This window comes from Saimiri boliviensis, chromosome 20 (genome assembly GCF_048565385.1).
Source record: "Saimiri boliviensis isolate mSaiBol1 chromosome 20, mSaiBol1.pri, whole genome shotgun sequence".
In the NCBI taxonomy this organism is placed as follows: Eukaryota; Metazoa; Chordata; class Mammalia; order Primates; family Cebidae; genus Saimiri; species Saimiri boliviensis.
This window is the reverse complement of record NC_133468.1, coordinates 3,060,644-3,088,381: the sequence shown is the minus strand read 5'-3', so window position 1 is coordinate 3,088,381 and position 27,738 is coordinate 3,060,644. Positions and strand designations below refer to the sequence as shown.

General features: G+C 51.4%; 1 protein-coding gene, 2 long non-coding RNA genes and 2 other non-coding genes across 6 annotated transcripts; 1 reads left to right on the top strand and 4 right to left on the bottom strand.

Annotated features, from left to right (window-relative positions):
- Positions 1-7,979: 7,979 nt before the first annotated feature.
- On the bottom strand, positions 7,980-14,681 carry LOC141582519 (uncharacterized). Its single transcript, XR_012515358.1, has 3 exons — positions 14,148-14,681; positions 11,676-11,827; positions 7,980-8,297 (listed from the first exon to the last, which is right to left on the bottom strand). It is a non-coding gene; the product is annotated as an uncharacterized LOC141582519 (long non-coding RNA).
- Positions 10,711-10,783, bottom strand: TRNAK-CUU (transfer RNA lysine (anticodon CUU)). Its single transcript has one exon. It is a non-coding gene; the product is annotated as a tRNA-Lys (tRNA).
- Positions 11,574-11,645, bottom strand: TRNAA-UGC (transfer RNA alanine (anticodon UGC)). The gene has a single exon. It is a non-coding gene; the product is annotated as a tRNA-Ala (tRNA).
- On the top strand, positions 11,824-26,750 carry TRIM7 (tripartite motif containing 7). Of its 2 annotated transcripts, XR_012515356.1 has the most exons (8): positions 11,824-13,749; positions 14,677-14,772; positions 17,982-18,212; positions 19,512-19,534; positions 19,821-19,936; positions 20,402-20,437; positions 23,524-24,502; positions 24,544-26,750. XR_012515356.1 is itself a non-coding variant. In XM_010332726.3 (7 exons), exons 1-7 carry the CDS (start codon positions 13,240-13,242, stop codon positions 24,033-24,035), a joined length of 1,524 nt encoding a protein of 507 aa, XP_010331028.2. In that variant the 5' UTR covers positions 11,824-13,239; the 3' UTR covers positions 24,036-26,750. The 2 variants fall into 2 exon arrangements, 1 of the variants encoding a protein (XP_010331028.2); XM_010332726.3 differs by having other exon boundaries at positions 23,524-26,750.
- LOC141582518 (uncharacterized) lies at positions 24,762-27,619 on the bottom strand. The gene is made up of 2 exons (XR_012515357.1): positions 27,463-27,619; positions 24,762-25,267 (listed from the first exon to the last, which is right to left on the bottom strand). It is a non-coding gene; the product is annotated as an uncharacterized LOC141582518 (long non-coding RNA).
- Between the last annotated feature and the right edge of the window lie 119 nt (positions 27,620-27,738).

The following is a 27,738-nucleotide window of genomic DNA, read 5'->3' as shown; positions in this document are numbered from 1 at the left end:
CTTAGATGCTGACGAGAAGACTTACAAAAACAATAGCGCACATCATGGGTACCTGTTTCCCTAGTGTAGTGGTTTTTGCGTTTGCCTAATACGTGAGAGGTCCTAGGTTTGAAATCAGGTAGAAGCATCTGAGTTGTGTTTTCTTTCAAGCTCAAAAAGTTTTTTTCCTATATTTCTAATTTTATTTATTTATTTACTATTTCATCTATTTATTTTTTTGAGACTTTCTCACTCTGTCGCCAGGCTGGAGTGGAGCCGCGCTGCAACCTTGGTCTCCCGGGTTCAAGCAATTCTCCTGCCTCAGCCTCCCGAGTAGCTGGGATTACAGGAGCACACCACTGCGCCCAGGTGTTTTTTTTTTGTTTTTTTTTTTGTTTTTTTTTTTTTTTTTTTTTTTTTTTTTAGTAGAGACAGGGTTTCACCATTTTGGTCATGGTGGTCTCCAACTCCTGATCTCGTGATCCGCCTGCCTCGGCCTCCCAAAGTACTGGGATTACAGGCGTGAGCCACCACACCCTGCTTCAAAAAGGTTTTTTTTTTTTTGAGATGGAGTCTCACTCTGTCGCCAGGCTGGAGTGAGTACAGTGGCACGATCTCAGCTCACTGCAACCTCCGCCTCCCGGGTTCAAGCGATTCTCTTGCCTCAGCCTCCCTAGTGGCTGAGACTACAGGTGCAAGCCACCACGGCCAGCTAATTTTCGTATTTTTAGTAGAGACGGGGTTTCACCATGTTAGCCAGGATGATCTCCATCTTTTGACCTTGTGATCCGCCCGCCTCGGTCTCCCAAAGTGCTGGGATTACAGGCGTGAGCCACCGCTTCCAGACCAGCCAGATTTTTTCAATCCATTGCCGATCAACTTCAACCGGTGTATTCCACGTCTAGGTCTGGAATATGAAGGTGAGAAGTAAGTGGTCTTGCTGGTCATGATTAGGGTCTGCCTGCAACGCCCAGGCGAATCAAATACAGCCAGCCGCCAGGGAATGCTACGGAATGACAGATCAGCGATTAAAACGTGCAGGAAGACTCGGGTTGGAAATGCTTGCTGGAAGGTGTGCACCGGCAGGCCCCTAGTGACGGCGGTAGCGACAACGTCTACCACCCAGCAAGTTGTCTGCAGGCGTGGCCCTGGGCTTCCCTCGGAGGAACCTAACCGTTCTGGGAGGGTTGTTTACAGATGAGGCCACAGGCAGGGACAGGTCACACAAAGGAGCTAAAGGACAGGGAATGGAAGATAAACGGCACAGAGAAATTCAACTGAAATGCAGGCGGAAAACTCGCGCAGGCTCGGGCGGAGGACTGCTGGTGACTGCGTGAAAAGCGGGGTTCCAGTAAGTTTCAGGACAAACCCGAGCGGTGCAGACACCCACGCCCGGCGGCGCGGCGCTGCGGAAGAGTGCTGGCTGTCACCCCTCTGCAGCGAGCGCGAGAGAGGCTGAGACTTTGCACCCCGCTGACTTCTCGCGCCTGCCCCCACCTCTGCTCCGCGGGACCGCCCCGGCGCCTCGCATCCACGTGGTCCGCTCCGGTTCCTGGCGTGTGTCCCCAGTGCAGGCCCGCCTGCAGCCCTGACAAGGCTTTTGCGTCCGTGGCGGCGGTGGAGGGCAGTCAAGGGGACCACCAGCATCTCCAAGGCGTCGCCGTCGGTTTCCCTCTGCACCCATAGTCATTTGCAGCGCTTAGGCCTCGGGCGGTGGTTGGTTGGCGGGTGAGTGGGGAGCCACTCCCCAGGGGGCCTCTGCAGCCATTCCAGCGAAAAGGCAGCAAAGGCTTCAGAGAAGCAGCCGCAGCGGTGGTCGGGATCGCGAGTACAGCGCTCCTGGCCAGAGAGAAGTCGGGGGAAACCCTCGTGCCGCGCGGCCCCTGCAGCGCAGGCTGCTTCCCCGCGTGGAAAATGGGCTTCCACCTTTCTCACGTCGCACGGGCACACTGGTGCGCGTGCAGGGGACAGGCCACCTCCTTCCCAGAGTCCTCTGCTCAACTGGAAAGTCAAATAAATGCCACATCTAAGTGGCAAAGCAAGGTCAGCCCGCTCTTTTAGCCCCAGTTACTCGAAAATTGGGCCTAGGAGATCGAGACCAGCCAAGGCAACATAGTGAGACTGCCCCAACACCCCCTCGACCCCATCTCTGGAGGGAAAAAATCTTTTTAATTAACTCGGCATGGTGGTGCGTATCTGTAGTTCCAGCTACTACCCTACGTCTAGGCTGCAGTGAGCCAAGATCACGCCACTGCACTCCAGCCTGGGCACAGAGCCAATAAAACAAAAGAAAAGAAAAGAAAAGTGGCAAAAACCAAAATTCTCTTTAACGTTTCATACATCTTAAATGCAGACAAAGCGTAATAAAAGCAGAGTCCCGCGATGGCAAAACTTGTTGGGATAGCGTTAGCATGAAGTTCACAGAAAACATCAATGTCATGCCCGTTTCTTTATTACTGCTCTTTCACGCTTAATTGTATCTAGTCCCAGAATTTATGGATCAGAAAGTCCGGCAGCCAGCCTAGAACTTAGAGACCCTATGCAGGATAAATCTCCCGGAGTTCCCCTGCTGGCCCAACTTCTTCCTCCTCATCCCTTCTTCACCGAGCCCCCCTCGCATTCCCTCCCTCAGGTTTGAAGTGAGTCTGTACTTTTCTGACAGAGTGCCTTCTGCATCCCTTCAAGCTGACCTCCCTGGCTACCAGGATTCTGGGAGGCCGGGATCATCGCTCAGTCCTTTGTCACTCTTCTATAAGTGTATTTTGCTCTGTGTCTTAGCTAACATAAAACAGTTCTCATTGGTCTTCCTTGTGGAGACAGAGAAGCAAATTCAAAGCAACAAAATCAACATCAGCCAACTAGCTGCATGGGGCAACAAGATGTACAGGAAACAATCTGTTTGAAGTCATATTTCGAATTACACTTTTAAAAATATTTAGAAACGGGCCGGATACAGTGGCTCATGCTTGTGGTCCCAGCGCTTTGGGAGGCTGAGATGGGTGGATCACCTGAGGTCAGGAATTCGAGACCAGCCTGACCAATATGGTGAAACCCTATCTCTACCAAAACTACAAAAATAGCCAGGCATGGTGGTTCACGACTGTAATCCCAGCTACTTGGGAGGCTGAGGCATGAGAGTCGCTTGAACCTGGAGGTGGAGGTTGTAGTGAACTGAGACCGTGCGATTGCCCTCCTCCCTGGGCAATAAGAGTGAAACTCCACTCAGTCTCAAATAATAGTAATAATAATAATAAATATGTGTATTTTTTTTTTTTTTTTGAGATGGAGTTTTGGGAGGATCCTTCAGGAGGACTCTTTGAGACCACTGGCCCCTCCATGTCTCTCTCTCTATATTTTATATATATATTTATAAAACAGATAATATATATTTGTAACTATATATTTATAAAAATATATAATACATATTTATTTTATGGGTATTACATAAATAATAAATATATCATATATTCATATTATATATACTATATATATTTTAGAGACATGGAGTGGGCGGTGGCCTCCAAGGATCCTCCCGGAGGGCTCCCAGAGTTGATGGGGTCACAGGTCGCAGCCACTGTGGCTGGCCTTAGGTTACACAATGCCAGCTTGTCGTCATGTCTTTACAGCTTTCCTTAACTCATCTTGTTTCAGTTAACTGGAACTCAGTGCTATTACTCTCTTTTTGATGCTTGAATTGCAGCTGCTTGTTGGTGATGTCCCTTTGCCACGGCCCTTTGTCCTTTCACCATTGTCCTGACAATTTCGAAGCACCCATTTCCAAATGCTGCTTTGGCTTGTCCGTATCTTCTCTACCCTATGATGCAGAATATTCAGGACGTTTGATAGTTTTTTTCTTCTTCTTCTTCTTCTTCAGTGAAGAATAAAAGAAAAGAGCCACTCCGGGTGCCAGGACAGCGCATGGAGCCAAAGCACCTGGCTCCCTCACTTGCAGGTACCCTAGAGAAATAGTTTGAAGGAGGTGATTTCACACTGAGGGTTCTATTTACTTGCAGCTGGAGTGCAAGGGCACTATCTAGGCTCACCTCAACCTCCGCCTCCCGGGTTCAAGCGATTCTTCTCCCTCAGCCTTCGGAGCAGCTGGGATTACAGGCGTGTACCACCATGCCCCGATAATTTTGTAGTGTTAGTAGGGATGGGGTTTCTCTACGAAAACAAAATTTTGTAATTTTTGTTTTGCCATGTTGGTCAGGCTGGTCTCGAACGAACTCCCGACCTCAGGTGATTCGCCCACCTCAGCCTCCCAAAGTGCTGGGATTACAGGCGTGAGCCACCATGCCCTGCCTGCTTTTTTTTGTTTGTTTTTTTCCCAAATAAACCCCAACATCATTTCCCTACCAAATTATCTACTTAGATTTTTTTTTTTTTTTTTTTTTGAGATGGAGTTTCGCTCTTGTTACCCAGGCTGGAGTAAAATGGCGCGATCTCGGCTCACCACAACCTCCCCCTCCTGGCTTCAGGCAATTCTCCTGCCTCAGCCTCCTGAGTAGCTGGGATTACAGGCACGCGCCACCATGCCCAGCTAATTTTTTGTATTTTTAGTAGAGACGGGATTTCACCGTGTTGACCAGGATGGTCTCGATCTCTTGACCTCGTGATCCACCCGCCTCAGGCTCCCAAAGTGCTGGGATTACAGGCGTGAGCCACCGCGCCTGGCCTCTACTTAGATTTTTAACCTCTCACTCAAAAGTAATTACAGGCCAGTCATGACGGCTCTCATCTGTGATCCCAGCATTTTGGGAGGCCGAGGTGAGTGGATTGCTTGAGCCCAGGAGTTTGAGAGCAGCCTGGGCAACATGGCAAAACAAAAATTACAAAATTATTTTATCTTTTTTTTTTCTATGTTAAAGTAGAAAATACATATTTTCTACAAAAATTAGCCAGGCATGGTGGCACATGCCTGTGATTCCAGCTACTCAGGAGGCTGAGGTGGGAGGATGGCTTGGGCTCAGGAGGTGGAGGTTGCGGTGAGCCGAGAGAGCACCATTACACTCCAGCCTGGGTGACAGAGCATGACCTTGCCTAAAAATTTAGAGAGAATGGTGTAATTAAACCAAATATGCATCTCCCAGCTTCAACAACTCTTGCTCTCCCACCATTCCTGTTTTATCCCTGTCTTCATCCATCTCCAACCCACTGCCCTGTTCTTTCTAATCCTCCCAGATCTCCTGGACGGTCCCTCTACAGTCACATCACTGACTCTCCCTTTCCCTGTGGCTGTCCTGATACTCTATAACCCTCTGAGGATTAGGGAATCATACTAACAGCTACAAATCTCGTAAATTAAATCCTTAGTAGGGACTAGGCACTGTCCTTTTCTTTTTTTCTTTTTCTTTTCTTTTTTCTTTTTTTTGAGACGGAGTTTCGCTCTTGTTACCCAGGCTGGAGTGCAATGGCGCGATCTCGGCTCACCGCAACCTCCGCCTCCTGGGTTCAGGCAATTCTCCTGCCTCAGCCTCCTGAGTAGCTGGGATTACAGGCACATGCCACCATGTCCAGCTAATTTTTTGTATTTTTAGTAGAGACGGGGTTTCACCATGTCGACCAGGATGGTCTCGATCTCTCGACCTCGTGATCCACCCGCCTCGGCCTCCCAAAGTGCTGGGATTACAGGCTCGAGCCTCCGCGCCCGGCCCCTTCTTTTTTTCTTTTTCTTTCTTTTTTCTTTTATGAATCTAGAGTCTCCCTGTGTTGCTAGGACTGACCTTGAATTCTTGGGCTCGAGCAATCCAATCCTTCTGCCTCAGCTCTCTCTCCTGGGGTTACAGGCACACACCGCCATTCCAGGCATTGTCCTATGTGCTAGGCATGCACTGATTCATTGCATCCTCACAAGCAACCTGTGGTGTGCACTGTTAAAATGACACTGCATTTACTCATTCATTTATATTGCAGTAAAAAGGATAGATCAGGTCCCTGCCCTCCTGAAGTTCACTTTCTGATGGGTGATTTAAATAGCAAACAACAGGCAGATACAAAAACCACCTCAGAGAGTGATAGGGACTGTGACAAAATTAATGAGGGCAATCTGGTAGAGTGGCAGGTAAACAAGATGGCACTGTAGAGAGGGGCCAGGAAAGAGACAGCAGAACAGGTGACACTGAGTTGAGCCAGGAAAAGAGAAAGGGAGCCTTTTAAAGATCTCGGAGAAGAGGCTTTTGGGAGAGGAAGTGGAGGCAGATCAAAGACCCTGAAGTAGGAGTGAGGTTGATGTGTTCAAGAGGGAAGACCTTGTTTGTAGGGAGGTAAGGAGCCACAGCTAGACTTCCTTAAACATGCATTCTCATGACTCCGTCCACACCAGTTGCTGTTTTTGTTTTGCAAAGAGATTGAAAAATGAGTGGAAGACATTGTATCTGCATCTTATGGGACCCCCAGGCTAATGAGGCACACAGTAGGGTCCCAGTGCAGGACTGTGAAAGACAGATAGATAAGTACATAGCTTTATTCAGAAGATTTCAAATAAACAATACTCCCAGGATTTCTAAAAGTGCTGTGGGTTAGTGATTAAAGCAGGGAGTCTGTAACAGCAAAGGAAGTTTGGATACCAGCTCTCCACTGCCAGCTGTCACCTAATCCCTCATTCTCCTGCCTCCTTGTCCACGCAATGAGGGTTCATAAATATAAAATTCATAATTGTAATTTGAAACATTTAAGAGAATATTACCAGTCTTAGCCATTCAGAATGCCTCTGTTTGATAGCCTTAGTTACTGAAGGAACCAGCGGAAGGGATCGTTCTTGTTGTTTCAAAAATTGATAGCTTTATAGAAAAATAACAATATTTATAAGCTGAACATAAAGCCTTCAGAAAAACTAGGCCTTAACATTTACTACTCTAAGAAATTGAATTTTAATCACAAAGCAAGCATGTATTCTGTTTTGTGTTCAAAAGTGTCCCCCCTCACCCTTAGATATTAAACATCTCAAATGACAGTGATAAGCAGGGACATTTCTCAGAATATCCTATGGCTCTACTCCAGTTGGTCCCAACACGGAATGGAAGAGCAGGCCATTCTGGGTCAACATTTTGGCCACTCCTCCTTCTGCAGGCAGTCCTCCAGAATTAGGTAGCTGTAGAACACCAGCATGTGACGGAGGCCGGCCTTTTGCCTGAGGGACTTACACCTTTAATCCAATGTGATATGATAGAAACAGCAACGAAACAGTGGAGTGAGCATTTGATGGCAGGTGAGCCATCTCCCCTGATGCTACCACAGAGATCCTAGAATGATTTCCTCAAGTTTAGTAAAGAGAAACCAGTGATTGGTAAAGAAAGAGACACTGGAGTATTTTAGACTGGTTAGGGTAGATAACAGCCATGAATATATTAAACCTGAAGATAATTTTCTGTTTGAAATGAGGTTTTTTTTTGTTTTTGTTTTTTTTGTTTTTTTTGAGACGGAGTTTCGCTCTCATTGCCCAGGCTGGAGTGCAATGGCGCGATCTCGGCTCACCGCAACCTCCGCCTCCTGGATTCAGGCAATTCTCCTGCCTCAGCCTCCTGAGTAGCTGGGATTACAGGCACTCACCACCATGCCCAGCTGATTTTTTGTATTTTTAGTAGAGACGGGGTTTCACCATGTTGACCAGGATGGTCTCGATCTCTTGACCTCGTGATCCACCCGCCTCGGCCTCCCAAAGTGCTGGGATCACAGGCTTGAGCCACCGCGCCCGGCCTTGAAATGAGGTTTTAAAATAAAAACGTTCAGAAATTGTTGATTAATAATTTATGTATAAATTATGTGAAATCATTTTTGTAGACCACTTCACAAAACATATTTGTGCTCTAATAATTTATACATGTTCCATATGACACCAAGGCCAAATGGAAAATGACATATACATTTTATTTCTTTCTTTTTTGAGACAAAATCTTGCTCTTGTCTCTCAGACTGGAGCGCAATGTCTCAATCTTGGCTCACTGCAGCTTACTGTGGCTCACTGCAACCTCTGCCTCCTTGGTTGAAGCAATTCTCTGCCTCAACCTCCTGAGTAGCTGAGATTACAGGCACCTACCACCACACCAGCTAATTTTTAGTCAAGATGAGGTTTCACCATGTTGGCCAGGCTGGTCTCGAACTTCTGACCTCAGGTGATCCACTCGCCTCTGCCTCCCACAACGCTGGAATTACAGGCATGAGCCACTGCACCCAGCCATAAATTTTATTTCTTATGTCTGGTTGGATTCTTCCTGTGCAAGGAAGAAGATGTGTAGAGTAAGAAACAACCGAGCCGTCCTTTCTAATGGTGTCCTGGCTTTGCAAGTGAAGAGAACTTGATAGCCTCTTCAGAAACAGCCCTGAAAAGAGAAAAAACAGTGCTGTCATATAGAATTGGATTAAGAACTATAAACAAAAGTGACACTGTACTCTGCAAAATCTTTTATCTGAGTACATTCCTGTGTGATGTAAAGGGGTGTGGGAGGGTCCTTCTCCCTATCAGGTGGCACCCCGTAGGCCCTCCAGTGGGTATGTCCTGTAGGCAGCCAGTGAGGGACTCCAGCAACCTTAAGTTGGGGAGTCACACATTTAAATCTTTTGTCAAGGCAGCCCATTTTCCCCAAAACTGTGGAGAAACAGGCAATCTCATTCATGGCTAGTGGAAGGTAATATCAAATGGTAGGTTCTACAGTGGGGCGATTTACCTATTTTACAAAATTACTTGCATGTAAACCTGCATGCAACAAATCTCACTTCTGGTAATTACCTCCACAGATAAAGTGTAAAAGCGTAAAATGACAATTGCTACATCATTAACTGTAGCATAAAAAAACTGGAAACAATATGAATGTCCATCCATAAGTGATCTCTTAAATAAAAGATGGTTCATCTACAGTGGAATATGGTGCAGCAGTAAAAAAAGATTGAAGACATTTTTTGTGTCTTGAAATAAGAAGATCTTCAAAATATAACAGTAATAAAATACAAAATTTTGTATAAAATACAGAAAAATAAAACTATACTTGTACCAGCCAGGCACAGTGGCTCAAGCCTGTAATCTCAGCACTTTGGGAGGCTGAGGCAGGCAATCCCTTAAGACCACGAGTTCAAGACCCAGCCTGACCAACAGGGTGCAACCCGGTTTCTACTAAAAACAGAACAAATTAGCTGGGCATGGTGGTGGCGCATGCCTGTAGTTCCAGCTACTGAGGCAGGAGAATCGCTTTAACATGGAGGGTGGAGGTTGTAGTGAACTGAGATTGCACCACTGCACTCCAACCTGGGCAAGAGACTCTGTCAAAAAACAAAATAAACAAAAAGGCCAGGTGCAGTGGCACACGCCTGAAATCCCAACATTCTGGGAATCTCAGGTGGGCGGATCACCTGAGTTCAGGAGTTCCAGACCAGCCTGACCAAAAGGGTGAAACCCTTTCTCAACTAAAAATAGAAAAATTAGCCGCATGGTGGTGGGCGCCTGTAGTCCCAGCTACTAGGGAGGCTGAGGCAGGAGAATCACTTGAAAGGTGATTTTGTGGCGTGGCCTCTGTAGAAAATGGTATGACACTTCCTCAAAAACTTAAACATACAAATGCCATATGACCAGTAATTTCACTTAGTGATGCATACTCTTAAAAAAAAAAAAAAGAAAGAAAGAAAGAAAGAAAGAAAAAGCGGCCGGTCGCGGTGGCTCACGCCTGTAATCCCAGCACTTTGGGAGGCCGAGGCGGGCGGATCACGAGGTCAAGATACCGAGACCATCCTGGCCAACATAGTGAAACCCCGTCCCTACTAAAAAATACAAAAATAGCTAGGCGTGGCGGCGCGCGCCTGTAGTCCCAGCTACTTGGGAGGCTGAGGCAGGAGAATTGCTTGAACTCCAGAGGTGGAGATTGCAGTGAGGTGAGATCGCGCCACTGCACTCCAGCCTGGTGCCCGGCGACAAAGCAAGACTCTGTCTCAAACGAAAGAAAAAAAAAAAGGAAGGAACCACGTGTCCATTGGCAGATGAATGGATAATGTGGTATATACACATGCAATGGAATGCTAATCAGCTTTAAAAGGAAGGAAATTTTGACACATGCTACAATATGGATGAATCTTGAAGACATGAAGTGAAATAAGACAGTTAAAAAAAATTGCATGATTCATCTTATATGAGGTACCTAGGGAAGGCAAATTCATAGAGACAGAAAGTAGAATGGTGGTTGCCAGGGGCTGTGGGCAGAGGGGATGGGGAGTTAGTGTTGAATGGGTTTAGAGTTTCAGCTGGGAAACATGAAAAAGGACTGGAGATGGATGTACAACGATGTGAATGTATTTAATGCTATAGAACTACACAGTTAAAAAGGGAGGGGAGCCCTAAACTCTGGGGTCTGTTGGGGCGAAATGGGGGAGGGATGGGGGTTGGGGAGGTGGGGAGAGATAGCATGGGGAGAAATGCCAGATACAGGTGAAGGGGAGGAAGGCAGCACATCACACTGCCATGTGTGTACCTATGCGACAATCTTGCATGTTCTTCACATGTACCCCCAAACCTCAAATGCAATTTTAAAAAAAAGTGGTAAATTTTGTTGGGTATATTTTATCAGAGTTTAAAACCCTAATCGTGTCACTAGATACACATCAGACTACGAACTGTGGAGCCCCCACATGAGTATGGCACACACGGAAGCAGAAGACTTCAGAACAGATTATTTACCTAAGAGTTGTTCAGCCAAATGTATTTTTAGGTATAGCCAATAATCGCAGATCTAGGAGTAAAAGAACTGGCCACGCCCAACGTGGGGCTCGAACCCACGACCCTGAGATTAAGAGTCTCATGCTCTACCGACTGAGCTAGCCGGGCGCCCGGTACCGAGCCCTCGGCAATTTTTTATTCTAGATTAGATTTGGACTCAGCTACGAGTTTGAATTTGGATTTTTTTGGAGTGTGGTAAAACTACGAAAGTGTCTCGACTCCTGGGAAATTCAAACTCTGTCATCCGTTCAAACCTGACCGTCCCTCCCACTTATGTCTGTTTTCTGCTTCTTCCACCCTACCAGCGACCAAGCCATTTTCTTTTTTTTTTTTTTTTTTTTTTTTTTGAGACGGAGTTTCGCTCTTGTTACCCAGGCTGGAGCGCAATGGCGCGATCTCGGCTCACCGCAACCTCCTCCTCCTGGGTTCAGGCAGTTCTCCTGCCTCAGCCTCCTGAGTAGCTGGGATTACAGGCACGCGCCACCATGCCCAGCTAATTTTTGTATTTTTAGTAGAGACGGGGTTTCACCACGTTGACCAGGATGGTCTCGATCTCTCGACCTCGTGATCCACCCGCCTCGGCCTCCCAAAGTGCTGGGATTACAAGCTTGAGCCACCGCGCCCGGCCGACCAAGCCATTTTCTACCCGAGATGAAGCTCACGGCACAGAGATGGAAAAACAAGTGTATCCTGACGCCACTGGAGCTCTCACCGTGTGGATTTTTAAACAGGAGGGAAAGACAATGAATGGGGCCCAGAGGAGGGCAGGGGCCGCCGCGGTGTTTCTCCACCCAGCAGCGTCCAACCTCTGGGGTTTTTCCTGGCGCTCTGCGAAGGTGCTAAATTTCAAAATTTGAAAGGAAAATCGAAAACAGGTATTGAAGGTGCAAAACGTCGCTGGAGATGCCGGGGATCGAACCCGGGGCCTCATACATGCAAAGCATGCGCTCTACCACTGAGCTACATCCCCACCTCCGGGGCCCGCTCCTCCTGGACCGACCTTATTCGTTGCTTAGCTCGCGGCACCCGGCGTGGACGGCGGCCGCTGTGAGCTGATCTCAGCTGCTGCAAAAACCCGGCCCAGGGTCCCCCGCCGACTCCACAGCAGCGGATCTCGACCAGGGGATTCCAAGAGGGAGGAGTTAGGCCCGGCTAAGCAGCGGTGGAAAAAGGAGAGAAAATCATCAAGCGGGGTGTCAAAAATGCACTGTGACCCGAACAAGAGAAGAGATCGAGGCAGTAAAACACAGAGTGTTCGACTGACAGGATCCAGGATTGTGAAGTTCACTGCTCGGGGGGACACAGCCCATGGGCCTGCTTTTCACCGTGAACTGCGGCTCGTCTTCGGAATTCTGAACCCCGTTTAATTCAAGAAAACGTTACTGAGCTTGCCAAGAACTGCTCTAAAAACAGGATTCGGCCGTGAGCAGACCTGGTACCGTCCACGTTAGAGCTGACATGCCGGAGGAGACAGAGTGCAGGCCCAGAGCCAGCCCCGGGCGGCGGGCGCGCCGGGAGGCGACTTGACACAGCGTGTGCTTTCGGGGCGCAGACGTTTGAAACCGAAGGAGGCGGGAGGGAGAATGAGGTGCAAGTGGGGGGAGAAAAGAGGTCCATGCAAGGGGGGCAGCCAGCGCAGGGGCCACGCGGTTCGGCAACAGCGGAAGGAAGGAAGGTCGGGGACACGGTGCTGGGAGGCGCTGAGAGGCGACCTCGGGACGGAGTCAGCATCCGCGGGCAGATGAGAGGGGGCGAGGCCCTCGGGTCAGAACCGCGGGCGTTCCCGGTGACGCTGACGGTTTCCGAGGAGGATGCAGGGGGAACGCCTGACGCAAGCGGCCTCCAGAGTGAACCAGGAGGGAGGGCGTGGACGTGGCTGACACCCGCAGCTCTCCGGTGGGGCTGTGGGGACAGACGGGGCACGCAGGGCGCTGTCGTTTTTTTTTCTTTGGGGTGGGGGGAAATAATATTGAATAAAATCATAAATGTATTATTTGTTCAAATAGTAAGAAGAGGGAGGACAGTCGCAGAAATGGAGTGGGCACAAGGCCACGCCTGCGGGTGAGGAGACAGGGCCGGGTTCCAGACGCTAAACTTAGCTCAGCACAGGGCCGGGGCGAACCTGCGCGAGGGGAACCCGACACCTTGGCCCGGGCACCAGGCCCTCGCCACGGCGATGCTGGGTCGGCCTCGGTCAAGAACCGGGAGCGGCGCCCTGCAGGGTTTGTGCGCCCACCTGTCGCGGTCTGTTTCCCGCGGCTGACTCGGTCAGGGCGGGGGCGATGGAGAGGCGGGGCGCGGGGAGCGCGCAGACTGGGGCTCGGGGCGCTGTCCAGCACTTAAACGGCCCGGTGCCTCCCCGCCCGCAGTCGACTTGCGCCGCGCCTCGCGGCTCCCCGCCCGGCGCGCCCTGGGCTCAGGTCTCGGCCTGTCCAGCGGCAGCCCCGCCCTTCCTCTCCCAGTGGGCACTCGGCGGCCAGCCCGGACGTCGCGCTCCGACCCGCGTCCTGTGAGGTCCAGTGGCCGCCCGGGCGCGACCAGACCTAGGCGAGCGGAGAGCGCACATGGCGGCGGTGGGGCCGCGGACCGGCCCCGGCACCGGGGCCGAGGCGCTAGCGCTGGCGGCAGAGCTGCAGGGCGAGGCGACGTGCTCTATCTGCCTAGAGCTCTTTCGCGAGCCGGTGTCCGTCGAGTGCGGCCACAGCTTCTGCCGCGCCTGCATAGGGCGCTGCTGGGAGCGCCCGGGCGCCGGGGCCGTAGGGGCCGCGACCCGCGCGCAGCCATTCCCACTGCCCTGCCCGCAGTGCCGCGAGCCCGCGCGCCCCAGCCAGCTGCGGCCCAACCGGCAGCTGGCCGCGGTGGCCACGCTGCTACGGCGCTTTAGCCTGCCCGCGGCCGCCCCGGGGGAGCACGGGTCCCAGAGGGCAGCGGCCGCCCGGTGCGTGCAGCATGGCGAACCGCTCAAGCTCTACTGCCAGGACGACGGGCGCGCCATCTGCGTGGTGTGCGACCGCGCCCGCGAGCACCGCGAACACGCCGTGCTGCCGCTGGACGAGGCGGTGCAGGAGGCCAAGGTGAGCGCAGGCCCCACTCTTCCCTTCGGGTCCCCGGCTCCCTCGCTCGCGGTGCAGAGAACACACGGGTAGTCAGGAGGCCTGGGTGAGCCCTTCCCTTCTTTCGCCTGTTCCGGGAAGCCTCGGACTCGTTCCTGGGCTGAGCGCTGTTCTCTGTCACCCCTAACATCACCAATACCCCACCCCACCACCGCTGCGTTTCCCTCTGAGCCAGACACTGGGCCACCTGCGCGACGTCCCCCACGGACTTGGCGATGTTCTTCCTGTCTGTTTGGAGCCTCTAGCCTCGTCTGCATCTCCGCAGCTCTCAGCCCGCGGGAAGTCTCCGGCACAGCCACGCAGCCGCCGCCCCGAATCTTATCTTTTTCCCTGAAGCGGGCTCGGCTCAAAGTTCTCACCTCGTGGAACTGGGTTGGAGGACCTCTCCAAGAGGTCCAGGGCTGGGGTTCCCGGGTTAAGCAGCGCACTTAGAGCCGTCTGACTGTGCCACGGCTGTCGATTCTGGGCGCCCGTCCTCTGCTATTTTCTCGCCGAGCCCCGCAAATGTGTACGCAGGGGTGGGGGCGGGGCGGCTCGGGTGGCAGTTCCCAGCCTCTCCTTGCTCGCCTGTCCTGCTCCAACTCTCCTACCCAGAGGGCTTCCTGATGGTGGGGTGGAGAGCAGAGGAGACGACTAGAGAGGTAGGGCTGCGGGAGGCTCGTGTTCAGTCTGGCTGGTCCAGCAGATGCTCTTGGGGAAGCAAGATCCCGAGGCCCTCAGAGTCGCCTCGAAGTGTGGCCTGCAGCCTGTAGAGATGACTTCTACCCGGCCTCTCCCTCAGTGAGCAGGGGCTTCCCTTTCTCCTGGCTGGCTCCAGGAAGGCACAGGTGCCGGTTTCCAGAATCCTCCCACCTCCCCACACCTGAAATTGTTTCCCTTCACCCGCAGGAGCTCTTGGAGTCCAGGCTGAGGGTCTTGAAGAAGGAGCTGGAGGACTACGAGGTGTTCCGGTCCACGGAAGAGAAGGAGAGCAAGGAGCTCCTGGTGAGCCAGGCACCCTGTGGGCGACAACAGAGGCCCACTCAGCATCAGGGCTTGGTATGCGGTGTTAGAGTACGCGCTATGGAACCAGAGGGAGGATTTCACAAAGATAATGGAGTGTATATTATATAGGGTGACCGTATAATTATTGCACAAACCAGCGCTTTTGAGAGTGCTAAAATAATTATTGCAAAACTACTGGCTTAAACTGCAACTGTCCCGGTGAATCAGAATGTACAGTCACTCTGATATTACATAACATACCAGTTAGGGCCTGTGGAAGCATCTGGTAGTAGAACACATTAATATTTCTGCAGAGAAACATTAATATTCAGTAAGCGGGAATATTAATACAATAAAGAGCCTCAGATCAGTTCATGGCATGTTTTGTCAACAAAACAGTAGTGAAAAAAAAATTTCATTTTCAGAGATTTTGATTTGAAATTGAGCTAAGGGAGAAACGGCTAGAGGGTGTCAGGGCTGCCCCCTGGCTCTGGTAGAAGGAGGAAGTTTGGAGTCTTGGGTTCACGGTAACCCCTGCTGCACAGCCCAGGGTCTGGGTACTGGCACTTCTCCACCCGAAGTTGGAAGATATTTTCTCTTTCTTAGAATAGAACAGGAAAGTGAAATGGGGGCTCATTTTGGTGAAGATAGGCAAACATGAATCACCAATGGTCATTTTCTACCTTGCAAATTCAGTTCCCAGTTCGGTAAATAGGTGTTGAAAGAATGAAAGGACCTTCTAGGGCCTGTCAAGGCAGGGAACTGGAGGAAGAGGAACGAGAGGACCCTCCTAGCCTCAATGTCAGGAGAGGTAGGGGAGACGCCTGGAGTTCAAACACCCCAAGGTCGGTTCCAGACCCTCAACTACATCTGTTACGCCTGCATCCAGTGTTCATCCCAGACCTTCCCATTCGATCACTTACTTCCCTCCGTGAGCTCACCCTCTAGACCTTCATCCCTCCTCCGCTGGAGATACAGTCCCAACACAGCTCTTCTGTCAGTGGTTGACATCCATGAACCAGAGGGCCTTCCCAGGCATTGGTGGCAGCGGAGGTCTCTGAGCCAACTCCCCAGGCCTTGCTTCGCACCTTCCAGCCCTGTCCTCTGCCAACACCCGCCCATCCACCCCCACATTCGTTTTTATTGTTTTGTTTTGCTTTGCTTTTAGAAGGGTCTCACTTTGTCACTATGGCTACAGTAGTTCAAGTGATCCCTCCACTTCAGCCTCCTGAGTAGCTGGGACTACAGGTGTGCACCACTACACCCAGCGAATTTTTAATTTAGTTTTTGTAGAGGTGTAGCAGAGGGTGGTCTCCTATGTTGCCCAGGCTGGTCTGGAACTTGTGGACTCAGGCAATCCCCCTTCTCAGACTTCACTCCTCTCAGTCTCCCGAAGTGCTGAGATTACAGGTCTCCCAAAGTGCTGAGATTACAGGAGACTACATAAAGAATGAGCTCCACCCATTCTTCACAGTGATAAAATACTTCTATGATTTACGATACTCGTGTCATTTACAATACCCTGCTTAATGAAACATGAGAGGTAGAGTCTAAATATCGCTGCAACATAAAAGGGAGAGGAAATATTCTTATTTGAAAATACTTCTACCCCAGGGGACATCTGGCAAAGTCTGGAGATACTATATTTTTGGTTGTCAACAATGGGATAAGGACGATATTGGCATTTGGTGGTAGAGGCCAGAAGGGCTGGCTAAACATCCTGCAAAGCATAGGACAGCCCCCCACGATCAAGAGGTATCTGGCCCAAAATGTCAACTGTGTTAAGGTTGGGAAACCCTGGTTTAGACTAGTATGTTGGCAAATACTGTTTCACCTGTGTTATTTCCTTGCAAGGCAATATGATGTAGCTGCCAGCAGCTCAGGCTCTGGGGTCTGGCTCCCTGGCCTAGAAGCCTGGCTTAACACTTTCTGGTGATGTGTCTGTCTTTGTCTCCTCACCTGTAAGACTCGAGGGGAAGTGTGCCCACCTCACTGGGCTGCTGTCAGGGTTGAGGGAGTTAATACCTGTAAGGCGCTAAGGGCTACTGCAGCCTGCCTGGAAGCTGAAGGTAAGGTGAGGGCACTGTGGGACACCTGAACCCGGGTCTCCCAACTTCCTGGAATTCCCTTCCTCCGCCCAGGAGTTTTCAAGGAAGAGGAACTTCCTGGTGGGACATACTGAGTACCACAAATGTGTTCACATAAAAGAAATCAAGAGATCAGGGAATGAGTCTGCATCTGAAAACTAAGGAGTAAAAAATCCCGCGTATGCCGTTAATGGAAAGAATAGAATAGCCAGCTTGCACGTAGCATATTCTCACTTAGTTCCTTGGGGGTATGCTGCTACGTCTGGTCACTGGCATTGGATTTTTCTTCCTCCTTTCTACTCTCCTGCATCTCCCAGGGTTTGTATTTTGAGCATTTGTTACCATTGTAATTACTAAACGGAAAGACCGCCTTTAAAAAGAAGTAAAGTGAAGAGTGAAAGTTTGAGAGTGATGGAGTAAATGTGCTTGAGGAAGAAAAAGCAATCTCCATTTAATCCTATGGTTGCCCCAGGAGGCACTAATTTATTCCTTCTGCCTTTTTTTTTTTTTTTTTTTGAGACGGAGTCTTGCACTGCCTCCTGGGTCGGATGTCAATGGCATGATCTCGGATTATTGCGACCTCCGCCTCCTGCGTTCAAGTGATTCTCCTGCCTCAGCCTCTTGAGTAGCTGGGATTACAGGCATGTGCCACCAGGCCCAGCTAATTTTGTATGTTTAGTAGAGACGGGGTTTCGCCATGTTGCTCAGGCTGGTCTTGAACTCCCGATCTCAGGTGATCCTCCAGCCTTGGCCTCTCAAAGTGCTGGGATTACCAGTGTGAGCCATCACACCTGGCCTCCCTTCTACTTTTCAAGTACGGAAGCTGCAGGTTGGCGTACTTCTAGGTAGAGTATGAGGCTTTTAGGTGCTGGAGCCCAGGTCCACAGACATGTGCAGGCACATCTGTGGCAAGGGAGAGAAAAGCATGTGTCGAGACTATAGCTTCTTTGGAGCTGGGACATTGAAAATAAAGTATGCACTATGTGCATAGATGGCGTGTCTCTGATCCTCCAGCAGTGACAGGGACGAAGCTTTGCCCGGTGAGATGACTCAGGTCCCTGGCCAAATGTTCTATCTCCATGCCCAAGCCCCCTACCTCTCTAATTTCTCTTCCTGAGACAGAAGCAGATGGCAGCGGAGCAGGAGAAGGTGGGGGCAGAGTTCCAGGCGCTGAGGGCCTTCCTAGTGGAGCAGGAGGGCCGGCTGCTAGGTCGCCTGGAGGAACTGTCCCGGGAGGTGACACAGAAGCAGAATGAGAACCTGGCCCAGCTCGGGAATGAGATCACCCAGCTGTCCAAGCTCAGCAGCCAGATCCAGGAGACAGCTCAAAAGCCTGACCTTGACTTTCTCCAGGTGAGTCTTGCTAAGCGAGGAGCTTGAGTCATTTATCCTGAGGTATCAGGACCCGCAGCTAGAGAACAGTGTCAGTCCTGGGAGGTTAGGAGAATCACATGATCTGGAGCTGAAGGGGACTGGAAAGAAGTCCCCCTGATTTTCCTGGGTTTGGAGATCTAGAGGGACATGATAAAACTTTCTTGACTATGAGCCACAATAATTTATATCATATTTCAGAATCATATGCTTGAGAAAAAGGCTCAGAAAATAATACCTTTGCTAGGTGTATACACTTTGATGTTTTCTATTGTATTTCACTAAAAAACAAAATAGTTATAAACCACTAGACAAACTTCACAAACCACAGATAGGTTAAGAACAGTCATCACTGTGCTGAGTGAGCAGTAGGTACATAAGGGCTGTGACCTCCCTCAGATGGTTTTCAGGACATAGGCAGCACTGGGTCCACGGGATAGCGCCAGTGATGATTCTGTAATAAAGAAAGCAGCTGGGCATAGTGGTTTATCCCTGTTATCCCGGCACTTTGTGAGGATGAGGCAGGAGGATTGTTTGAGGCCATGCGTTTGAGACCAACCTGGGCAACATATCAAGACCCCGTCTCTACAGAAAATTAAAAAATTAGGAGCCTGTAGTCCCAGTTACATGAGAGGTTGAGGCAGGAAGATTGGTTGAGCCCAGGATTTTGAGGCTGCAGTGAGCCATGATCACGCCACTACACTCCAGCCTGGACGATAGAGTGAGATCCTATCTCTAAAAAACAAAAAACCGGCTGGGTGTGGTGGCTCACACCTGTAATCCCAGCACTTTGGGAGGCCAAGGTGGGCACATCACAAGGTCAGGAGATCAAGACCATCCTGGCCAACATGCTGAAACCCTGTTTCTACTAAAAATACAAAAATTAGCTGGGCATGGTGGCTCACGCCTGTAGTCCCAGATACTTGGGAGGCTGAGGCAGGAGAATCGCTTGAACCTGGGAGGAAGAGGTTGCAGCAAGCTGAAATCACACCGTTGCACTCCAGCCTGGGTGACAGAGGGAGACTCTGCCTCAAAAAAAAAAAGATAGAAAGCATGTGAAGAGCTGTGGCAGAGGGTGAGGGAGTTCACTGTGTGGATGAGACACCTTGCAGCCAGTAGCCCCTGGAAGCTGCTGTCACCTGAAGTCCATGCGGCCAGTGAGGTGTGGCACACCTAATTATTGCTTACATCTTGGAGGCACAGCAAGGGACAAGCTTTGTTTCTCAAAGACGAATGGAGTTTACCTGATGCTGATTTGGTTTCTTCCACCTTTCCTTCCAGGAATTCAAAAGCACGCTGAGCAGGTGAGTGACCTCACAGCTCCTGGGGCCTCTCTAAGTTGCCTCTTCCGTTTTCACTGAGCCTTCTCTTTCTCCCCACCCGCTGAGTTCTCACCTCCTGATCCCCCTACTGGCTTGCCCGGGGACCTTCCGAGACAAATGTTTGCCTGCCTGGCCATGGGTTTTTCTGAAAGGGGTCTGGTTCTCCCTTTTCTACCTCTTTCTGCCAAGAAGACCTTGCCATCCTAACTGTCATAGCCCGTGGGAGCAAAACGGTGCCCATGGCCTTCTCAGAGCCCCTCTCCTGCAGGTGCAGCAATGTGCCTGGCCCCAAGCCAACCACAGTCTCTTCCGAGATGAAGAATAAAGTCTGGAATGTTTCCCTCAAGACCTTTGTCTTAAAAGGGCTGCTGAAGAAGTTCAAAGGTAGGGGCCTGGGTACCGAGCGGGGCCACATAGTGTGGTAGAGGCTCAGGGGTCCCTGGGTGTGCTTTCCAGAAGCTGTGTGTTGACATAGGAGATGGCTGTGCCATGGCTAGATTGGTGTAGATTGGTGTAGGGCCTGTGGTGGCAAATCTAGTCAGGCCCCCTCCCCAGGCCACGCAGCTTCCCATAGAGACAGATGGGTAGAGGGTGCTGCTAGGGGTTCTGGGGGTAGGAAGATGGCTGTGTAGGGAGAGCTCAACTCAGAGCCACTCAGGTAGAGCTAGAATGCTTGGGCATTGGCCCCCTGCCCCCCACCCCCCATGCTTGGCCCTGTGCCTGCACATTCATTCTTGGCCTCAGGAGTCTCAGGAATGAGTGAGTCAGTTGGGCTATAAAGAGCTGGTGACCTTGCCGTAGAATCTCCCATGTCGCTCATGCACACCCTGTTTTGTTTCTCCTCTTCAGAGGACCTTCGGGGAGAGCTGGAGAAAGAGGAGAAAGGTAGGGATCGTGCTATGATGGTGGGTATGGACTGTCTGCCACATAGACAACCTACTCCCTGCTGGTGACCACCTCAGGGTTTTGCATATGGTCGGTTCCTTCCACCGACCCACCTCGGCAACCCTGTCCCTCTGTCCCCTACCCCTCCCTGTCCTTGCCTGGGAACTCTGACACAGATGGCAGTGGGGCCTCTTGGCCCAAATGCTGCAGGCAGGTTAGGAGCAGGAATGCTCCATACCACGAGATATTCAGACTGGGGAAGGCAGCTCGGCCATCTGGTCAAGCCGCTCCCCAGTCCCCACTCCAAGAGAGGTGGAAACCTCTCCTAGAGATGAGGTGTATACAGGGGACCAGGAAAGCGAGGGGAGGCTGAAGGCTGGAAGGAATATGGTTCTCAGTCTTGCAGAGCTCCAGCGTTTGGGATCCAGCATTCAGGGGAGCGGGGTGGAGGGCACATATTCCTGATGCTGATGTCTGAGCTAAGTCAGAGTGTGTCTGGGTGACACCTAAAGCACCTGAGTGAGACTAGGCCCTCCTCTGCTCAGAGCCCTGCCACAGCCCCTCTAACTTAGTACAGGTCAAAGTCCTCATGGGGGCCTCCAGGCCCCGAGGGATCGGGCCTCACTGCACACCCCTGCTACTCCACGCAGCTACATATCCTGCCTGCTGCTCCTTAAGTGTACCAAGCACACACCCATCTCGGGGCCTTTGCACTGCAAGGCTCCCCCGCCCCAGCCCCCTACCTGGAACATGCTTTCCCCAGCCAGTCACATGGCTCGCTTCCTCGCCTTCTTTTTTTTGTTTTTGTTTTTGAGATGGGAGTCTCACTCTGTTGCCAGGCTGCAGTGAAGTGGCACAATCTCATCTCACTGCAACCTCTGACTCCCTGGTTCAAGCGATTCTCCTGCCTCAGCCTCCCGAGTAGCTGGGATTACAGGCATATGCCCCCACGCCCAGCTAATTTTTGTATTTTCAGTAGAGATGGGGTTTCACCATGTTGGCAAGGATGGTTTTGATCTCCTGACCTTGTGATCCGCTTGCCTGGGTCTCCCAAAGTGCTGAGATTACAGGCGTGAGCCACCACGTTCAGCCTTCCTCGCCTTCTTTATATCTGTCTGCTCGATGCCCCTTTTCAGTGAGGGTCTTCCCTGGCCACTCCGGTTGAAGTTACAGCCTGTTCTTTTGGTCCCTTTTATCTGCTATGTTTATCATCTATCCACAATCCTTCTTGTGCCGGAAGGAAGCTGGAGGCAGGCCGAACTACTGTGATACTCGGTGTTATCCCCAGGGCCTGGACGGTAGTAGTGCTCACAATAAGTGTACGTATTTTAACTTTTTTTTGGAGACAAAGTATTGCTTTGTTGCCCAGGGTGGAGCGCAGTAGAACTGCAGCCTCAACCTCCCAAGCTCAAGCAATCCTCTCTTCTCAGCCGCCCCGAGTAGCTGGGACTACAGAAGCACACCACCATGCTTGCTGAATTTTCTCTTTTTTGTGGAAACGGGGTCTCACTATATTGCCTAGGCTGGCCTCCAACACCTGGGCTCAAGCTGTATTCCCACCTCTGCTTCCCAAAGTGCTGGGATTACAGGCATGAGCCTCTGCACCTGGCCTTAACTTTTTATCATGGGAAATTTCAAACATACTCAAAAGTAGAGAGAAGAGTATAAAGAAGGTTACATACCCGTCTCTCACCTTCAGCAGTGGTCAATTAGTGGCCATAGCGTCCATAGACACTGCTATCCACTTCTCATGGGATTCTTTTATTTTCTGAGACAGGGTCTTGCTCTAGAGTGAGATCCTGGAGCGCAGTGGCCTGATCTCCGCTCACTGCAATCTCTGCCTCCTGGGTTTAAGTGACCCTCATGCCTCAGTCTCCCAAACAGCTGGAATTACAGGCACAGGACATCACGCCAGGCTAATTTTTGTGTTTTCAGTAGAGAAAATACATAACAAGGTTTCCGCCATGTTGGCCAAGCTGGTCCCAAACTCCTGACCTCAAGTGATCAAGCGGCCTCGGTCTCCCAAAGTGCTGGTATTGCAGCTGTGAGCCATCTCGGCTAGCCTCCACTGTATAATAATAATAATTATTATTTATTTTTATTTTTTTGAGATAGAGTCTCTCTCTGTCACCAGGCTGGAGTGCAGTGACACAATCTCGGCTCACTGCAACCTCTGCCTCCCGGGTTCAAGCACTTTTCCTGTCTCAGCCTCCCGAGTAGCTGGGACAACAGGCATGTGCCACCACACCCAGCTAATTTTTGTAGCTTTAGTAGAGACAGCGTTTCACCAGGTGGGTCCGGATGGTCTTGATCTCCTGACTTTGTGATTTGCCTGCCTTGGCCTCCCACAGTGCTGGGATTACAGGCATGAGCCACCATGCCCGGCCTATTATTATTTTTATTTTTGAGACAGGAGTCTTCCTCTGTCTCCCAGGCTGGAGTGCAGTGGCATGATGTCTGCTCACCGCAATCTCCGCCTTCTGGGTTTAAGCGATTTTCCTGCCTCAGCCTCCAGAGTAGCTGGGACTACAGGTCTATGTCATCACACCCAGCTAACTTTTATATTTTTAGTAGAGACTGGTTTTGCCATTTTGGCCAGGCAGGTCTCGAATCCTGACCTTAGGCGATCCTCCCCCTCGGCTTCCCAAAGCGCTGGGATTCCAGGCGGGAGTCAAGGTGCCTGGCCCCACTGTATTAAAGCCCATCAGAGACAACATATTATTGCCATAAATATTTCAGTGTGTTAGCTCTAAAGAAACAGTTTGTAAAACATAACCATAAAGCAGTCATCGTACCTGGAGAGATTAATGATTCTTTCCAATGTCTAGCATTCAGATTTGTTTGAATTGGGGTTCAGATCAGGCCCATACATTCCATTTGTTTGATTTCAGTATTTGTTGAGTGGTGAGGGAGGAGGGAAGCAAAATAGCTGGGAGGCAGAGAGTGGGGGCTGGTTGGGACTTGGCGCTGGATGCTGGGAGGATTCTCGAGGGAAAGGCACGCAGGTTGCCAAGCAGGGGCGGGCGGGCCCTGCAAAGACTGTGCCAAGCCTTCGTGGGGACGTTTCTCCCCGTCTCTGCCTGCAGTGGAGCTCACCTTGGATCCCGACACGGCCAACCCGCGCCTCATCCTCTCTCTGGATCTTAAGAGTGTGCGTCTCGGCGAGCGGGCCCAGGACCTGCCCAACCATCCCCGCCGCTTCGACACCAACACGCGCGTCCTGGCGTCCTGCGGCTTCTCCTCGGGCCGGCACCACTGGGAGGTGGAGGTGGGCTCGAAGGACGGCTGGGCTTTCGGCGTGGCCCGGGAGAGCGTGCGCCGAAAGGGCCTCACGCCCTTCACCCCCGAGGAGGGCGTCTGGGCCCTGCAGCTCAACGGCGGCCGGTACTGGGCCGTGACCAGCCCCGAGAGGTCGCCCCTCAGCTGCGGGCACCTGTCGCGTGTGCGGGTGGCCCTGGACCTGGAGGTGGGAGCCGTGTCTTTCTACGCCGTGGAGGACATGCGCCACCTCTACACCTTCCGTGTCAACTTCCAGGAGCGCGTGTTCCCGCTTTTCTCTGTCTGCTCCACGGGCACCTACTTGCGAATCTGGCCTTGAGCGGCACTGCTGGGGAGCTGCTGTCTCCGGGCTGCCGGTGGGAAGGGATATCGCCTCCCCAGAGCTCCCTGGTCCATCTTGGGTCTGCCCTCCCTGTTCCAGATCCTGGCTGCTATAGACACAACCCTGAGGCAGGAGACTGAGACGACGGCCAACTGAGCAGGGGAAGAGAGACTTTGGACTCTTGGGGGTTTCTTTCTTGAGGACACATGTGGATTTGGCCAGAGCCCTCAGGAGGTGGAGGCTGGTGAGGTCGGGAGCCCAGCTCTCCAAAGGGCTTCTGCCCTGACTGGAAAGGCATCCGACTCCCTAAAAAAATGTCAAAGCCAGTCCTGCTGTTTCCCGTTGCCAGGGGACAGGTCTGGGCCCCCGCCAGCCAGGTTTGTTACCATGGCTGCTGCCTTCTGGATAGCTGCCAGCTCTGCCTTGAGAAGTTCTGGGACCTCTGGATCCAGCTGGCCTGACAGGTCATCTACTCAGGGAGGAGCCCTGTGCTCCCAGCTCAGAGGACAGTCTAGGCCAGAACTGGAAGGAGGTCCTTAGACAGTCTGTGAGAGAGAAGACCAGGACAACAGCCATTGGGTATCACAGCTCTCCAGCACTCTTAGCCAGAAGATACAGTGATGGGTGCGTCCTGACCAAAGCAACAACCAGCATGTGCTCTCACAAACACCTGACTCCCCCACTTTCCAGTGCCAAAGTATAAACACTTCTGGGATAAGGAGATCAAAGCTTCTGGAACTTTATTTTTTCTTTTTAATTTTTTTTTTTTTTTTTTTTTTTTTTTTTGTGACAGGGTCTCACTCTGTCACCAGGCTGGAGTGCAGTGACAAGATCTCAGCTCATTGCAACCTTCCACCTCACGGGTTCAAGTGATTCTCCTGCCTTAGCCTCCCGAGTAGCTGGGATTACAGGTGCCTGTTACCACACCCAGATAATTTTGTATTTTTAGTAGAGACGGGATTTCACCATGTTGGCCAGGATGGTCTGGATCTCTTGACCTCGTGATCGACCTTCTTCAGCCTCCCAAAATGCTGGGATTAAAGGCATGAACCACTGTGCCCAGCCTCTTTTTAACTGTTTTTTAGAGACTGGGTCTTGTTATGTTTCCCAGGCTGGTCTTGAACTCCTGGCCTCAAGTGATCTTCCAGTCTCCATCTCCCTAAGGGCTGGGATTACAGGTGTGAGCCACTGTACCTGAACTGCTTTTTGTTGTTTTGGCTTCTGGAACTCTGAAACACAAAACACAAGATGGTACTTATAATTTTTTTTTTTTTTTTTTTTTTTTTTGAGACGGAGTCTCACTCTGTCACCCAGGCTGGAGTGCAATGGCGCGATCTCGGCTCACTGCAACCTCCACCTCCCAGGTTCAAACGATTCTCCTGCCTCAGCCTCCTGAGTAGCTGGGATTACAGGCACGTGCCACCACGCCCAGCTAATTTTTGTATTTTTATTAGAGACGGGGTTATCAACATTTTGGCCAGGCTGGTCTCTAACTCCTGACCTTGTGATCCACCCACCTCAGCCTCCTAAAGTGCTGGTATTACAGGCGTGAGCCACCGCACCCGGCCAGTACTTACAATTTTAAAGATGCAGCCAGTTCTGAACAACGCACAAACAGCACAAACATGATCCTGACAGACTCTTTCAGGAAACTGCCAACAGCAGAGCACCCTGCTGTCAAGGCCTTCTCAGCCTATGCGCTGGAGGGGATTCCCCTGGCCAACCTCAGCCCTTGTCTACTTGTTCTCCAGCTTCTGGATAGCTGGGCTTCTGGAAGGGTGGCAGTGGGCTGCTCCCTGCTCAGTGCTCCCCTGGGAAGGGGGTGGGGAGACGAAAATGAAGACTATGAACTCTCTTTAGAGTTAGCTTGGCTCATTTTCTGCTCCCTAGATCCGAGTGCAAGAGCATAAGTATGAGCCAGGGTTTCTGCCAGAGTGAGTAAGTGTGCATGTTTATATGTAGGAGCAGTGTGTGTTTATATCTCACCTTTCTTGTGTGTGTGTGTGTGTGTGTGTGTGTGTGTATGTGTGTGTGTATTTTGGAGAGAGCATTTATAAGCATGGCATAAGGTTCAAGTATCGCAAACAGACCGAAGTCAGTTTGGTCATATTCTATTGTCGATTTGTTTTTAAATATTAACCACCTTCTATTTAGGCAAGGGCCACAGACTTCTTTGCTCACTACTTGGCTACCAGGCTGGATGAACAGAATACCAGGCTCAGATCTAATTCTGTCCACACAGGTTATTTAGACAGATGTGCTGGCAAGCAGGGACAATGACAGTTGAACTGCCCTGTGTCATGGAGCTTCAGTGCTGTGTCTCTGAGATGCTTCAAGCTCACTTTGCACATAGGGTTCTCGAGGGGCAGGCATGACACTACCAAAGGCAGGCCCAGTTGACACAGCACCAGATAATCAGAATACTGTATCCTCTGGGCTGAGGACAGGACCAATTAAAAGTCCTGCCTACAGAAGCATCCCAGAGAATGAATCCTATGTCTTGCGTATACACGCAGAGCACCTCTAAAACCTGGTAGCCAATTCCGGCATTTGAATACCTCCGATTTCCGTAAGGAAAACCAATCTCTAACATTCATTTCCTAACTAAATCACCTATTGTTACTGTTAAGCGCTAATGTTTTCTGGCTTGTATGGCTTTTTGATTAAGTATCATAATTCCCTTTGTACCATCCAATAAATGTACCGGGCATCAGAACGCATGACAGGTCCCAGAAGGTGCAATGTCTGGTGGAGGCACCACATAAGGGTCAGGTCTAGGGACTGGGAGTAGCTCTCCACATGTATATTTTCAGTTTTTGTGTTCATGGGTGTAATCGTGTGTCTGAGAGTGTGTGTTTGCAGAATAACTACATACATATCTATATATCTGAAGAAATGTAACAACAGTTACTGTAACAATTGCATGTCGAAGGGAAGAGATGTTCTTTCTTGGTCACCAGAGCAGTGCAGTAACTTGGATGTCAGGATGCTGGTGTGAGGACACGTGTATACACATCCCTCTCCTATACTCTGGGCGTTATGAACTCTAGAGATCTCTGGGTCTGTGAGAACAACTGGCCTAACTTGGGCCCTTCTTATCCACCCGCTGGCCCCAGCTGCTGAGCCATAAGCCCAGGCCTCTGCCATCAGAACCTCACGGGGCCGCTCAGTATCCAGACGCGGGGGAACCCAGGGGCCTTAGCACCCCCCCGCAACCCTACCGAGACCCTTCTGCCCCAGCGCCTCCAAACGCCCAGCCGTCGCGATTCCCCGCTTCCCCACCCCCCTCGGCCTCCACTGCTCCCCGACTGACTGCCCGCTCGCTCCGGGTCGCGCCCGACCTGCTCGGCCCCGGGCCCCCCGCTCGCGTGCGCACACCCCTCCGTGACTTGCAGAGCCCCGACCTCCGGCCCAGGGGCCTCACCAACAACACGCCGCGACGCGGGCTCTCCAATCCGCGCGCCCCGCGCCGCCCTCCGCGCTGGGCTCCGCCCCGACCCGACCGGACCGCCGCCGCCCGCGCCCGCGCCCAACGCCAGCGCCCAACGCCAGCGCGGTCTGCGCGGAGCTTCCTCCCGGGACTCAGGCCGGGGGCGGTGCTTGGGTCCAGCCGCCGCGGAGCTCGGCCGGGCTCGGCGGACTGCGGCTGCGCAACGCTGGCGACGGCGGCAACTGCTTGTGCGCGAAGGCGGTACCCGTA